Source organism: Callospermophilus lateralis, chromosome 8 (genome assembly GCF_048772815.1).
Source record: "Callospermophilus lateralis isolate mCalLat2 chromosome 8, mCalLat2.hap1, whole genome shotgun sequence".
Classification (NCBI taxonomy): domain Eukaryota; kingdom Metazoa; phylum Chordata; class Mammalia; order Rodentia; family Sciuridae; genus Callospermophilus; species Callospermophilus lateralis.
The window spans coordinates 138,244,427-138,260,866 of record NC_135312.1 but is presented as its reverse complement, the minus strand read 5'-3'; the positions used below and the strand labels follow the sequence as shown (position 1 = coordinate 138,260,866).

The following is a 16,440-nucleotide window of genomic DNA, read 5'->3' as shown; positions in this document are numbered from 1 at the left end:
AGCTTCTTTACTGTGGTCCCATGGTGGTGGGGACGTCGGCGGGGCTCCCCAGGGGAGGTCGTCATTGCTGGATGAACTGGAACAGAGCTTTCCTGGCCGAGCTCAGCTGCCCACAGAATTCTTTGCATGGTGCAACAAGAGACCCCCATCAGCCCCAGCCCACCAAGTTCAGGGACAACGTTCATCCCAGCTCCATTATTTTCAGTTTGACTGAATGCCCCTGGGTATTGCCATGACTGACCCTCTTGGACTGCTCTTCTGAACAATCTGGGTACCTGCGTCCTCAGTGTCACATTGACAGAGTCTGAGCATCTTCTCCCACCTCTTCTTGAGTCCTTCCTCTCTGCCCGAGCAGAGCAGCTCACAGTAAGCAAGCTGGCAGGTGCTTCCTTCTCCCGTCAGAGGCGTCCAGCTCTTGCAACCCTGCAGGGATTCCCGCCACGCTGCTCAAAGCAGTTGCTGGTGGTTTCCAAGTGCTACCGACCTTTGGGAACTCTCCTGGAGGCCATTGTTTAGAATGTTGCGTTGAGTTGGGGACGTGCATTTTTCTCATATGCCCATAGCTAAGAGTTGTGATGCTGTGTGACAGACTGCAGAAGCCAGGAGAAGTCCACGGTAAATGAAGAGACCTTCTTCAGGATACATGGGTGTACACACACACACACACACACACACACACACACGTGGATTAGAGTTCATTTTGAAATTCTCTTCTAGAAACAATCCATGCTGTCCAGGTTTCTTATTTTGTATTGTTCCCTTTTGTTCCTTGTCCTTGGTACCCGGGATGGGGCAATGGCCGGTGGCTGTACCCAGGGCGGGGGTGTCCTCTGGAAAGCCCTGCCTAGGAAGAGCACACGCTCCAACCCCGCTCAGGGGGCTTCTTTGGTTCCTTTCTGAGAGCCATCTGCCTGTGTTTCTGAGCCAGAAGTCAGGGTCTCTAGAGTAAAACTGTCTGTCTGGGGTTTTCTTGAAAATTTCATTGTTCTAATACTGGCAAATGCTATTAAAAAAATAACTGTGTTGCTTTTCTACTTTCCACTAATAACAACAATCAGACTTTTCTAACAATAGGATGAAGATGAGCCCAGGTTAGCCAGGAGGACAGTAGCCCAGAAATCAGAAATAACGGGTTTTGCTATGTCAGAATGTTTCAGTGACCCAGTGTGAGGCAGGGCGGAGGGACCATGTACTGGCCAAGAAGTGGGGAGGGTCCAGACCAGCAGGAGGGGGATTTCCTGAAGGTGGTGACCAGGCTGCTGTGTGTGCAGAAGGGGACTTCCCCAGAAACCCCTGCACCAGCACTAGGAGCCCACGGCAGCTAGTGCCCAGCAGCTCAGCAGACACCGCAGCTCCTGGTCAGTAGACCCTGATGTCAGAACAGCACAGCGTCCCCATAACACAGATCATCACACTAACCTGGGAAAGGCGCTCAAAGTTGCAATAGAAAACTTACTAAAATCAATCGGTAAACAAGCAAGACACGCACTAAAATGTTTCTCTATTGCTAAAGAAAAAACCATGCCTAATGCCATACACTAAAATGATCATCATCATAATAAATAAGCTCCCCTTATTTTTTCCTCTATATTCAGTGGGATATTTTAGGTGACAAGGAATACAAAGCTCAACTCAGGTGGCTGAAACCCTGAGGGAATGTATTCCTTGGCAACGCAAATGGGGTGATAAATTCCCAGAAGGACAGCTGCACATGGGCCCATCTCTCTCTGCCTGCGACGAGGTCCTCCTCCGTGTGGCTTTGCTTTAATTCTTAGATGGCCCCTTGTGTAGACAGGATGCCCACCACATCTCCAAGCATGGCATCTCAGCAACATTTTGACACCAAAAGGGGGAAATACATACATTCCACAGGAAAGCCTCAGACCCATGGAGCAGAATCGGTCACCATCATGGACAAGGAAAGTTAGCTGTGAACACTGACCTGAACTGATGATACCTTCAGGGGCTCTTGTTCTGTCTTAACACGTGGAATTCACCTGCCTTCACACTGCATGCACAGTGACATAGATGCTGACTATCTCCAATACAATATGAAAATCATTGCTACACCAATCAAAATGCTAGAAGGATCTTTTTTTTTCTTTTGGAAGTTAAAAAAATATTTTAAAGTGCATGTGAAAAAATAAAGGTTCCTACGTAACTAAATCATCTCTTGAAAGGAAGACCAAAGGAGTGGGAGATCTTCCTATGCAGTATGCAAATATGTTAGAAGAGTTTGCAGTCAACGCTGGAGAGGGAACAGCTAGGGAGACGGGAAGGGGACGGACAATAAGGTGGTCCCATGAAGCCCTGGGAAGGGGGAGGCGTTTACCGGTGGTGTGGAGGAGTCTCCGTGGAGGAAAATGAGCTAGGGTTCCCATGTTCCATCACAGCAGAGACAGACTCCAGCTAGATGACCTGTCCATCAAAAATGAAAGTGCTAGACATGCAGCAGCACAGAGAGATGGGAAGAACAGCTGTGGACCAGGTGACCACCCATACACACTCAGCAGGACACAGCAAACTAGAGGCCCACGTCCAACAAGCACGTGCAGCTTCCTGTGCAGGGCTGAGAGGAAAGGAGACTTTTAAAAGTTGTCTATGAGTGTGATGAGACCAGAGAGAATCGTTGCCCAAATGATGATGACAGTGAACGAGTAGCACCATGCACCTGAGACCCAAGACGGGCAGGAACACGGGAGCCGGGGGAAGGGGGGACATCAGGCCAACATTTTTGCAAGAGGGGTGGGGGGAATTGGGGATTTTTAAAGCCACAGTCAAGACTTTTAGCCAGTCCATGTCTGTGGAGGGAAGCAGTCACCACCAGGCCACAGCTGCCAGTTCCTTCTGTGAGATGCAGACACACACACACACACACACACACACACACCTGCCCTCTATTACCAGTTAGCAATCTCCATCCTGCACAGTCCAAAATGAGCTGTGTTTATGACAGTAATAGAAATATTCAGAAAGCAACAGGCCGTGGGCAAGATCACAATATGATGACGGCCGTGCTCACTCAGCTCTAGCCTCATCTTTTGGCATCATCCCCCTAAACAGTCACGCTGTCAAGGTCTCACCCCTGCACAGCATCCCACGGGATCAAACGCACCGTTTCATCAGCTCCTGCCATGGTAGATGCCTGCTTCAGTTGGTTGTGTTCCGTGTAAATCCCAACACCTGTTCCTGTGGTTTAGTCACGGGGTCCTGCAGTTGGTGAGATGAAGCAGGGCCTCTGTGTGGCAGTGGACAGGGCCCGGTGCTGCCTGGTTCTGATGGGCTTCCTTTGGCCTTGCTGACCCCAGATTCCCCTCCCAGGGATGGTTCTGACCAGGATCACTGTGTGCCCACACATTAGTGTGCTTTCCGTCACTGTAAGAGCACCCGGGATGGGCTGGGGCTGGGGCTCAGGGGCAGAGCACTTGCCTAGCACGCAGGAGGCCCTGGGTTCAATCCCCAGCACCACATAGAAAATGAACAGATAAAATAGAGGTATTTAGTTGTATATCCACCTGCAACTAAAAAGAATATTTTAAAAAGCCACCACCCAGGATAATCCGCTCATGAAAAGGAGAGGCTCATCTGGGACTACAGCTGGAGGCTTCACCGCCCACCATCAGTGGCCTTGCTGCTTCCGGGCCTCTGGGGAGGCAGTGCAGATGGTGGGGACACACGGTGCACAGGGCAGCACCACTCACCCCACGGCTGGAAACCAAGGGAGAGGAAGGGCCGGTCTCTCCCTCTCCCCTCAGGGCTTGCCCCAGGGACCCAGACCTCCCCGCAGGGCCCACCCCTTCAGGCCCACCACTGCCCGAGGCGCCAGGCGAGGACCAGGCTGCACACGTGGGGCTCTGGGGGACACGCTGCGGCAGCGTATCTGCACAGCCAGAGCCGTGGCACAGAAATGCTCTTTGGTATTTCCTACTCTAACATAGTTCAGTTTTTGAAAAGTGCGAATCTGAAAGATTCGTGATTCACTAATGCAGCTCCTTGAAGCCTGGAGGGGATGTTTCCTCATCAAAATCCACTCAGAAGAGGTCTTTTTTTTTTTTATTTTTAATTTTTTTTTTTTTTTTTTTTTTTTTTTGGTGCCAGGGATTGAACTCAGGGGCACTTAACCACTGAGCCGCATTCCCATTCATTCTTTCAAAACTATATTTTATTTAGAGACAAGGTCTTGCTAAGTTGCCAAGGCTGGCTTTGAGCTCACAATCCTCCTGCCTCAGCCTCCTGAGCTGCTGGGATTTCAGGTGTGCACCACTGCGCCTGGCCAGAAGACTGTTTTCAGACAATAACACCTTTTCAATTTTTCAATGTGAAAATCCAGCCACAGGATACAGAGAGGAGATTTCCCTGATTAGAATTAGGAAAAGTGGTGCTTCCTGAAGACCAGGTGCTGTGGTCCAGCCCCTCAGGAACCACGTTGAAGTCCAGCCTCCACGGTGAGGCACTGAGAGGGAGGAGACAGCTGGCTGTGGTGTGCAGGCTGGGCCACAAGGAGGTTAGGGCCAGCTCAGGGCAGGCCCATGGTTGAACCCTGGTGGCTTTATAATAAGGGACAGAGATGAGAGAACACCTCTGCTCTCCCTGCCCCTGGCCATGGGCTGCCCTGGAATTCTCCAGATGGGACCCTTGAGCCTCCAGAGCAGTGAACCAAACAGACCTTACAGATTATCCGTCCTTGGGTATTTCAGTATAGTAACAAAAGTGGACTAAGCCAGAGCGAGCAGGGTCATTAAGAGCCCACCTAGCTGAGGACAGGTTCACCACTGATGTGGGCCTGGATCAGCCATCACAAAGACAGCAGGCAAGCCGCAGGCTGGGCAGGAGATCCCGCCCCTCCAGGGTGTGATGACCATGTGGAAAACAGACCTGAGCGCAAGGGTCCTGATCACCAGTGATGGCCATGCCGGCACGACAGAGAAGAGGGAGATGTGACAGTCACGCCGTCCCCGAGAAGTGCTCAGGGGAGGCCTTTTACCAGGGGCCAGCATCCTCTACCCCCGTCCTTCAGAAGCAAAACTGAAGCCCAGCGACCGCAGGGAATGCACCAGTGGGTCTCCATCTCCTTTGTGCATGTGGATCACCTGGGACTTCTGGGAAAATAGACTGGGACCCAGGAGCTGAGACGGTTTCCAGCAAGGTTCCAGGTGGAGGTGACGCTGCAGGCGCTGGTCCGTGTAGATAAGGAGAAGTGTACCACAGATAGAGACCCAGCTCATGAAGAGGAGAGGCTCATCTGAGACTCGAATGCTGTTGTCACCATGGTGACCAGGCCAGAGTGGTCCTGGGAGATCTGGGTCCACTGATGTGCTGCGCTGCAGGCAGAGTGCCTCATCAAAGCACCCTCTCCTTTCCCGCGTCTTCTCTGCCTCTCACACGAGCCCCGCTGCCCCCGATGACCAGAGCCGATGCTGTTTCCTCGAGACACCGCACCGTTGCTGACCACTGGAACAACCGCTGCTCGCTTACCTCCTTATGTTGGAAACTTTTTAAAAAACAATCATTGTGGGCTGAGGTGCTGCTGCGAGTTGGAGAACTTGCCAGGCCTGTGGGAGGCTCTGGGCTCCCTCCTTAGCACCCCCCAAAACACCTGCAGTCTTCTGTAATCCTCTAAATTGCCTCTACCTGGTGAAAGAGGCTGCAAAGATACCAAAGGCAAGCAGAGCCTGAGCAGCTACACACAACTCCAGCTGCACCTCTGCCCTGGCCAGTTTCCATCAGAGATTCCTAAAGCTGCCCTCCCGTGTCCAGGCTCCAGCCCCTTTCCCAGATGTTTTTAAAGAAAAGTAACCAATTCCGTTCTCGTCAGCTTCCCATATAATTGGAACATCTATAGGTCGGACTTTCTAACAATCATAGAAAAGCATTAATAAGTCTTTTCATTTCTCTCTCTTTTTAAAGAAGTGTATTTGCTATACACCCTCATCCAAGAAGAGAGGAAAATTTTAAAGAGGAAACAGGCAGAGAGCGACACAGGAAGTCTCTCTCTGGATCCCTTCACCACAAGACAAAATCCCAGCACGTTATTTCGTGGATTCCCGAGACCCGCCAACTCACGAGGGGAGAAAACAGAGGAGAGTGGAAAACCAGGAACAAACCCGTAGTAGGAGACTCGCAGGGACCTGCTGCCCGGTTGGGCAGGAAGCCGCAGTGATCCTGCAGCCCTGCACCTCAGAGGGCGTGGCCCGACAGACAGGGGCCCTGCAGGCTGGGGAGGGCAGCAGGACAGACGCTGGAAGGGAGGAGGAGGCTGGAGAAACATCTGAGACTAAGGAGCCAGACGCCTTTTCAGCTTCTCTAAATGCACAGTTGGAGTCTGAAATCAGGGTGAGTGTTGGCCACTGGACTGCGTTTCTTTGGAGGTGACACTGTGCCTTGCCGGGGGCCACCCACAGCAGCAGGATGTACTCCACTTCCTAGGGTAAAGGGGAAGGCAGAAGGCTGGGGACAGGATTCACGCCACAGTAGTGAAGAGCCCTCAGATTTAACAAGCCCGACTGTGCTGGCTGCAGAGGAGCAAGGTCCCCATCGTGCCCTGAGCCCAGACCCACTTGTCCTCCTGCTGAGCTCTGCAGAGCGGAGACTGCTGGGGCCCCCTGGGAGTTTCCGAGGTACCACTTACCTTAAACTCAATTTTCATTATCGCTACAAAGTAGCCTTGCCAAACTCCAATTATATGCCGGGCTCACAATCTTTGCTTTCATGAATAAAAAGGTCCAAATGCAAGGTACACAAAACAGATACAATCTCATCCTTGTGAACATTGCAAAAATAAAGCCCATGATTCCTGAAAAGCCTGGGACAGGATTACAAGGACCAGAGGACGCCCCTTAAGTTACTCCAAGACTGAGAATCTCCTGTGTGCTGCTGAACCCTCCTCGTGCTGAGCAGAGGAGGGCTGGATGCACAGAACGAGGAGCCTTTGGCCTCTTGGAGCTTCTGTTCCAGACAGCAAGCGAACCATGTCTTCAAAATCCAAAATCCAGGTATTACTTCCTCAATACTGAAAATGCAATTTGAATCAAACTGGGTTTGAGTAATGTGTTCACTGAATTAACCAGCTGTCAGCATCTGGCTGTTACACCCAACGATTCTATTTATGGGTAATCTAAACTTTATCAGTCTGCATCTTGCTCAGAGTTTCATTTTATTCTATTCTGTCCTGACTTCCTTCATCGTGCGCAGCAGGCAGGGCTAATTTCCAGGGCTCTGTCACTCTGCCATGAAAGCTACTGTGGCAGAACATAGCCCAGTGTCTCCTCCTCAGACCCGCTGAAGAAGCCACTGCGTGAACCAGGTTCATCATAAAACTCAGATTAAATTTTGATCTAATAAGATTTCTCTTCATACAAACAAATGCTTTATTGCTTTCAGATATATTAGTAAAGAAAAAATAATTAACAACCAGCACACAGTTTCTGCTGTTGAGCGGCTTGGAGGTCACTCTCACACCAGCCATTGTCCACGTGTGCGCAGGCCACGGAGGAGAGTTGGCAGAGTCCGTCTCCAGGAAAGCTTTCGAAGGACAATTGCAGCAAATGTCCCTCTAGGTCCCAAACCAGCACCAGAGTATGAGGGGGAGCTCTGGTGGACCACACTTCCCAAAATGGGTTTGCACAAAGAAGTGACCGTCCCCTCTCCTGCCTGACTGCTGCAGGGGAGCCCCACACAGCAGAGCCTTCGGGGCCCAGACCTTCCCAGCTTCGCCAGCTTAGGCGACTGACTTAACTGACAGATCATAAGCCGAAAACCACGGGCCGTTCCTCCCATCACTGTCCAACCCCTTCACCACGGGACATGCACTCTCACGGCGGAGGGGGGTATTCCTCCGCGGTTTAAATCTGGGCTCCGCAGGGACTTGCCAGAGCCCTGAGTCTCCAGCTCCGGGGAAGCCTGGCTCTTGCTCTCTGGGAGGAGCAACCTCCTCCAGCAGAACTGTGGGCTCCCCAGCCCCAGGCCACTCAGCCCCTTCCCTGCAGAGGACGTTCCATCTTCTGGGCTTCCTAGTGTCCTTAAGAGTCTACCTACCGTCTCTCTGGTAGGACAGGAAATTTTCAGCAACCCAACCACAGGAAGAATGATTTAGCCTTAGTTTTAATTTGCAAAGACAGATTTAAAAAAAAAAAAAAAAAAAAGTACTTGCTCGACTACTTCCGATTTATTATTAGGAATCCTTGATTTCAAGACAGCCCTGCTCACAGGCCTCTTTGAAGCCAGCAGAGACAGACACAGATACGGGAGCAGCCAGGGGACTGCAGAGTTGCCACCCCAGGCCAGCAGAGGGAGAGGCCAGCACCCTGTCCAGGCCAGGAGAGGGAGATGCCAGTGTGCTGCCAGGCCAAAGGAGGTAGAAAAAGAGCAGTTTTTCTGAGCTCTGGTTTACCTTGACCTCAAACATCAAGTCAGGACTTAGGCCATGGAGACAGACCCAGAACAAAGGAACCACAGGGACATATGTTCCCAGAGTTGGGTTCCCAGGTGTTGGATCCAGCCCCATGGAATACAGCGTCCACTCTGTGGAATATGTCCATCTGTCCCCACCAGAGCCATCAAGCACTGCATCCAAGTCCCTCAGTGGAGTAACACAGCCTCCCTCTGTGTCCCCCATCATGATGGGACACAGGACTTCTTTTTTAGATCACAACATTGTTTTCCCATGAGAAGAATGAGACCTAACTGGCTGGAATCTTTTCTAGAATCTTCTGGAGCTACCAGCAAGTATCCTTTTGAGAAAGAAAGTTTCTTTCTTTCTTTCCTTTTTTTAGAATATGTATAACACAAATATGTGATTTCCACCCTCCCGGGATTGAATCTGGGGCATCTTCCACAGAGCTACACCCCAGCCCTTCTTTTTTTTTTTCCATTTTGACATAGGGTCTCACTAAATTGGCCAGACTGGCCTCTAACTCATGATCCTCCCACCTCAGCCTCCTGAGTAGCTCAGATCACATGTGTGCACCACTGCACCTGGCAACTGTAGCCTTTTTTAAAACATGTGATTACGTGACATTAGCTATATTGACAATGTCCTGGAGACATCACCAGTTAAACTCTTTCATGGTCCCAAACACAGGACTGAACATTCACTTTACACTCGCCCCTGCCCCCACACTCTTCCCATAACCTTGAATCTGTTTTCTATCGCTCTGATCTTTCCTATGCTAAATGGCTCATGTGAGTGCCATGTAAGTCAATAATGTGGATTCATTAGCATAATGTTTTCAGGCTTCACCCACCTTGTACTGAGTGTCAGAGCTTCTCTCCTGCTCACGGTGAGGGATGGTTCATCCGGGAGTGTGGACCACGTTGGTCTATTTATCTGACAATGGACCTTGGGTTGAGATAGGAAGTTCTAAAGAAAATGTGAGTCTGTAGTTCCTGGGGCCATTTATGCTTGCAAAGAGCTTGAAAATAAGATCACAAAACATGGTTGTGCAACTGAAGTGATTCTGCAATCTGTATATGGGGTAAAAATGGAGCTCATATCCCACTTGAATCAAAGTGTGAAATATGATATATCAAGAACTATGTAATGTTTTGAACAACCTACAATAAAAATTAATTAAAAAAAAAAAAAAACATGTGGGGGAAGCCTGGGCCTGAGGCAGGTGAGTCAGAGGGAGGGGCGGGGCCTGAGGCAGGTGAGCCCTGCTGGGGGGGAGGGCTCTGGGCCTGAAGTGGGTGGGTCCTGAGGGAGGGGCGGGGCCTGAGGCAGGTGAGCCCTGCAGCGGGGCTGGGCCTAGACGTTTTCAGTCTCTCTCATGTCTATCAGACCCATTTCTGTGTTTATTGTAGTTGCGAACTGCCGCCGTCCTCTGTAGAAAAGATCTTCCATGTAAATCCCGTGGCTCTGGCAGCCCTTCCACTTCCCAAGACTGTGATACTTTTCTTGCCTGGGTGTCCTCCATCTCCCGTGGGAGACACCATCCTGATCTCACCTCCCGCCTGAGCCCGCTGGGTCCCTCCCTTCCTCTCCTGTGTACCCTTGTCTTTACAGAGGACGCCTTCAGCAGCAGCTGTCATCAATCCTGCCAGGAGATCTTCTGAAGCCCCCACTCCTGACCAGGTGTACATTTCTGAAATGTCATAGAAAAGGGAGAAGCACTATGGGAAAGGTGATGGATGTTTTCTGATCACTAACTGAATCATAAACTGAACCTGGAGAAGCTTCAGGGTGAGGCCTCTGCTCTGAACTGCAGTCCCACGGTTACAGCCCAGAGCCCCCCGGACCCTTCACCAAGCCTCACCGGGCTCTGAAAGCCACCTGGATATTTCATGCCCTGTGCAGAGCGTGTTCCTCCCCTCCTTTCCTTCCAGTAGAATCCTTCTCTTTCTCATCTAAAGTCAGATGCAGAGCTCTATTTATTAAAAACAGAGACAGGCACCGTCCTGGTGAAGCCTGGGGTTGGTTGCCCACTCCCTCATACACCCACGCCAGTCGCTGTGGCTCTGGGCACAAGGCACTGAAACCTTCACGGGAGGTGTGTTGATTTATTGCTGCATCCTCTTCTCCAGACAACGAAATGCTTCTTGTCTTAGCATATCTTGTATTCCACCCTCTGTACCATTGTACTCCTTTCCAAATTCTTTTTCCCCCTTGGTGCTGGGGATTGAACCCAGGGCCTCTAGCCAGGAGGGGTGGGGCACCTGTAATCCCAGCCCCTCAGGAGGCTGAGGCAGAGGGTTCAAATAGTCAAGGCCAGTCTCAGTCACTTAGCAAGACCCCCAGCAATTTAGAAAGATCCTGTCTCAAAACACAAAATAACAAAAGGACTGGGATTCAGCTCTGCAGTAAAGTGCCCCTGGGTTAAATTCTCACCATCAAAAGAAAAGAAAGACAGATGCGGGGAGGAAGGCGGGAAGGGAGGGACAGAAGGGAAAAGGAACCCAGGGTCTCATGCATGCCCACCAAGCACTTCCCCCCCACACACACACAGCTGCGTCCCAGTCCTCCACATTCATCTTGAAAGACCCCACAGGGGTCGGGTTTCCGTGAAGACTACCAGCCTGCCTGCAATCAGCAATAGCCTCGGAAGTCCTCCCGGGACTCTTGTCACCAACCCACTCCTGCTCTTCCAGGGGTCTCCCCTCCTCGTCCTACTTCCAGACACCACAGTTGTACCGGCTGCCACGCCTCCGGCTCCAGCTCCCTGGAAACTCGGCTTCTGTTACTCCTGTAGCCTGGTCCTCAGTCCTCGCCCTCGTGCCGGTGCTGGTAGCATCTACGCTGTCTCTCAGCCTTGGCTGCAAATAACAGTCCTTTCTAACTCTGACCAGTTATCACACTCAGACCAATTAAAGTCAGAATCCCGAGGGCGGGCAGGTGCTGGGCAGACATCCATGTCTTTAAAAAGCTCCGCAACCAGAGATATGAAAAATTGGGAGCCACTGTTGAGGGGAGTTCATTCTCATAGCAGCTGCAGAAGAAATGGACAGTCCCATTTCCTGACCCAGGCAAGTGCCTTGGGATGTGGGGAGGTCAGAGGACATGTACATCTCCCGTGGTTCCCCACCACTCAGGATGGGACGCCTTTCTTGGAATTGCGTTTAGTCAACTTGCCAGCCACAGTTAGAAAGCTCTCTCCCTGCCGTGGCAGCTCCCAGAGAGCTCAGGGTGAGTAGGGAGACCATCCCTCCCTAGGCTCCTGCAAGGCCACCTATCCACCCTCCCCAAGCAGTGCCCCTCCCCCCTACTTATGCCTAGAACCAGAGCTGATTTCTACTTCCTCTGGGAGATCTTCAGAATCAATGCCCCCTCTGCATGAGCTCAGCGGCCACGAACCCTGCCCTCTCCTGGACCACCCTCAGTCCCACTCAGGCTCTTCACTCCCCGCATTCACACTGTGCACCCTGGAACCCTGGCCTTCACAGGGCTTCCTTCGAATGCCTCCTTCTCCTGCTGATCTACTGGAACTCTGGCTGTTCCCCAAGGACACAGCTGTGTCAACCTACCACATGCCAAGCACAGAGCAGATACCCAGGGAGGCCAGATGCAGGGATGGCTCACGTGCCACAGAACAGTTTAGACTGCAGGCAAAAGAACAAGCTGCAGAGGCAGTACTGCTGCTGCTGAGATGCCCCCGTGTGCACGCCTTGTCTGCAGATCAGCTGGAAGACCACGGCTCAGGGTGGGTCAGATGCTAAGCTCAGAACCACCAACATGGCAGCAGGGTCTGGCCACAGCCTCCACACCTAGATGACTGATAAAGAAGAGACAGTCACGAGCTTCAGTGGACACTGGCCAAAAGAAGAGGCATGAGAGCCATCCAAGACAGAACACCAGACACAGGAGCATGAAGAAAGGAAGAAAGAGGAAACAGGAGTTTAGGGAACCTGGAGAGGAGAGCATTGCCCTGAGGCTCAGCCCTGGCAAAATCAATTGTTCTGAATTTAGTTAGAAGCAAAACATGCTCACCAGTTCATTCAGAGGAGCATTTGCAGCTGTGAAGAACTAAGAGGAGGAGAAAGAGAGAAATAAGAAAGTTGCAGGTAAAGACACTTGTAAATGTGATTCTCAGAGGGCAACCGGGAAATTCACTGGTGGCACCTGACAAAATGGATCAGAGGGGACAAGAGAGAGAACTCCCGAGAACTACCTCTAAATGCCATGGCAACCCAATCCCATCCTCATTTCAGGGAAGTCGTGAGCACATGCTCCTGACTGTCCTCTGCCAGGGCAGAGGAGCCGCTCTGGTAGTTGATCGGAGACCGGTGGATGGAAGGCCCTGCACTCTGACCCCATCCTGCTGGCAGCCCGAGGAGGCTGCTCATCAGGGGTGTCTTCCTGACTCCAGTGAGGGTCACCTAGGCCACCTGGATGTTTATGTGACTGTGCGAGTTTGCTCGTAGGGTGCTGGGAAACAGCCGTTTGACTTGTGGGTCTGTGTTGCAGGCCTGATTTGTAGCTGGTGGACTCGAGGCTGTAAATATTCCCACTACACCTGACTGAAGCCAACACCATGCCCTGCTGAAGGGGAGCTGGGCAGAGCCTGCAGGGGCTTTGAGTCAGCACAAGCGGGCTGCATGGAGTCAAGCTAGCTGGCAGGACAGGAGGCCGGCAGGGACGAGGTCCAAAGCCCTTGAGCAGATCCCGGTGCAGGCAGGTCCGAGGGCCTCTCCCTCTGCAGTGCGTATCACATGGGGAGGCTGCCGATCAGGGGTTAACCTGCACACCATCACCAGGACCTTGTTAAGATGCAGGAGCTGACACTGGAGGTGTGCTGGTCCTAGTGAGGGACGTGAGTGGACAGAAAGAGGATCAGCAGTGGCTCCCAGCCCAGCCACCATCAGGGACGCTGGACTACAGAAGTCCCAAGTCCCAACAGGAGGTATAAGTTACTTACGAGCAGGCTCACAGAGGTGTCTTTTGTGACTCAATGACACTTTACTGCCATCATAAAAACCTATATTCCCTGCTTCTCTGGAGAGAGGAGAAGGACCTGTTGTGACCTCAGCAAGGGTGATGTGCTCAAGCTGAGCCCCTGCAGGGGACAGGCCTGCCCTTTCCTGGGCGTCTTCCCTTTGCCACTGCCACCACCTGGTGATCTTTGTGGCCTCGTCTTTCTTGCCTCACCCATGAAGGAAAGAGAGGTAATCCTGCAGTAGGTTTTACATTACGTGTGCATTTTCCTCCCAGCTGTATCCATCTGTCTATTTCCCACCACTCCCCTCGTGAAAGATGTGCATTCTTTAATGTCCAACACAGCACTCTAAAACACGCCATCTTCTTCTCTCCTCCACATTGTGGGGTGAACCCCGCTCCTAGAACACCCCATCCTCCTCTACTGAAAAAAGTCTGAATTACTCAAGCCCAGCCACAACACCACCTCCTCCCGGGGGCCTTCCTGACCCACCCTGTCTCCACCACAGATCTCCGCCTGTCCAGCCCTGGATCTGCTCACAGGGGTACCGCTAGTCTCTGGCCCACGGGGACCTAGGAGCTCCCCTGGCTCCTGCATTCCCAGGTGGAACGCTCTGCCCCCAGGAGTCCTCAACAGCTCTGTCAAATAAATTAGGAATTAATCGTCAGCTCCTGGATCACGTGCTCTTGAACTCTTTTTTTGTTCCTTCATCAAGGGAATTTGCAACTATTCTACCTGAAAACACACAGGTTAATCCTTACTTAGCACCCATTTCTCAGGGGAGAGGAGTCTCCCCTGTACTTCAACCGAGGTGTCCTCTACTTGAGTGCAGAACCTCACTTGTTCTATAAATCCCATGCCAGATAACCACAGACTGCCTCCAGTTAAACACCTGGGTGGAACCAACACCTGGACCCTGGCAGGCCCGCCTCCTTCAAGCACACTCACTAGCACTCACCTCTCTCCAACCTACAGAATACTTCCGCAACATACCGCCCTTTTTTCCAGTACTGACAAGCAAAGGAGAAACGCCCCCATGAAACAGGAAAACAGGGGATGAGAAAACCCTCCCCGGTGCCCCTCTGCCATCTGCAGGGGCTGCCCTCTGTTATGGCCTCCCCGACTTCGCTCAGAACGGCTGGGGGCCTCACCTGACCAGCAAACCTCTCTGATCCCGAGTATCATTTTGCAAAACTGAGGCCCAGACATGTTGAAGTACAGTGCATTAGAGCCTAAGTGGCCATCCGGGTCTCCTGACTCCCAGTAAAAGACCCCTCCTGACTTGGTCACCCAAATGGAGCTGTCATCCCACAGCCCACTTCCTCCAGACACCATTCCTCATACAAACTGCACATTCCCGAAATGTCTTAAAGTACCCTCTTCTGTCTTCCACATTTTGGAGGGAACCCCCCTCTAGAACACCCCATCCTTCTCTGCTGACAAGGCTGAATCACTACTGTTCAAACCCCAGCTCCCACATCATCTCCTCAACAATTTCACACGGAAATGTAAGTCATTTTCTCCTCAAAACCCAAGTTCTGTGAGCGGACCCACAATTCTCCCATCAATTTGACGCAGTGAGTCGCAGCAGGCAAATGATGCCGGATGCAGCAGTTCGGTCCCAGAGCACAAGAAAGTGTCTGACCTGTCAATCAACCTAAAACTTTGCACACAGGTGAATCCGTGTTTGAAGCTGTTTCAGCAGTCCCTCACGGGGGAGGGCCAAAGATTCGGCATCCTGACCTCCTGACAGTCCACTCCGTGCAAGAGACTGGAAAGCAACCCGCAGAACCCCGATTCCGGCCCGTAACGTGGGGAGGAAGAAACCCTCGGCCAGGGAGCCGGCACGGGGAGGGGGAGGCGGACTCACCCCCGAGCCAGGTGTCCGACACGTTCTGCAGCATCGTGACCGGGATGCAGAAGAAGGCGATGAGCAAGTCGCTGAGCGCCAGGGAGCAGATGAAGATGTTGGTGACGGTGCGCATGGCCTTGCTGCGGGCCACCACGTAGACCACCAGCGCGTTGCCCAAGAGCGCCAAGGCGAAAATGAGCACCCCGGTGAGCACCAAGGCCAGCTTGGCGCGCGCGGGCAGCTCCGGGGTGTAGACGAGCGGCCGCAGCCCGTAGAGCGCGATGAACTGCTGGCGCGTCAGGTTGTGGTCGCGCAGCAGCCGGGAGAAGCGCTCGGGGGTGATGTTGAGCGCCTGCATGCCGCGCCGACGCCCCGGGGCCGGGGACAGGGACCCGCAGGCGCACTCCAAAAAGTTCTCCCCTGGCAGCCCGCAGGCTGGCGCCGGACCGCCCCGCTCCGCCCGCCAGCGCGCAGCCCGCACAGCGCCGCCCCCGACCCGCGCTCCCCGCCCCGGGTCAGGCGTGCAAGTGACAGTGGGCACCCAGGGTTCCCGGCTCGCGCCCTCTCCTGCGGAGAAGTCACGTGGGCCACAGCTGTCCTGTAGCCTTGCTCCATGGACTCCACTGTGCAGCTGCTGGGTTATCCTTCCACACCAAGCCAGAAACCAGACGGACCCAGATCAAAACCCCTCTGTGGCCACACCCTGCCCCTCCCCCTCACTTCTAGCCCCTGGCGACCACTAATGGGTTCTCCACCTCTGAACTGTTGTCTAAAGGTCGCATAAAGAGATGGCCGACCTGGATTGATTTATTGAATCCTTACAACTTGATGCAGTGGGCATAGGTACTGTTATCATTATTCCCATTTTTCAGGTGGGGGACACAGGCACAGAAAGTTCAGTGACTACTAGATTGCAGAACTAGAATATAAGCCAAGGCAGGCCGGTTTTAGAACTCAATCTCTTAACCACTACTCGGTATTATACAGAAAGTAGCATCTATGGGAGGCAGTGTTGGGTTATACATGGGCACTAAGAGCAGATAAAGATGACTTACGTGCTCCTGGGTCAGAAAACTTTGGTCATACAGTAGGACATTGATCCAACTAGAAATACTGAAGAGAGATATACAGGGAGTAATACGAAAATTTTGATTCGGTTCAAGGTAGAATTTGGTGCATGTGGGATGTCAGGGAAGATATTCATTCAATAGAAGGTTGACC

At 52.3% G+C, this 16,440-nt stretch overlaps 1 protein-coding gene across 1 annotated transcript in view; it reads right to left on the bottom strand.

Annotated features, from left to right (window-relative positions):
* The window catches only part of Qrfpr (pyroglutamylated RFamide peptide receptor), a 33,865-nt gene extending 18,288 nt beyond the window's left edge, over nt 1-15,577 (bottom strand). The window contains exon 1 of the mRNA XM_076864637.2: nt 15,238-15,577. Within this exon, the coding sequence (XP_076720752.2) occupies nt 15,238-15,577 (340 nt within the window). The remainder of the gene's footprint in view (nt 1-15,237) is intronic.
* Between the last annotated feature and the right edge of the window lie 863 nt (nt 15,578-16,440).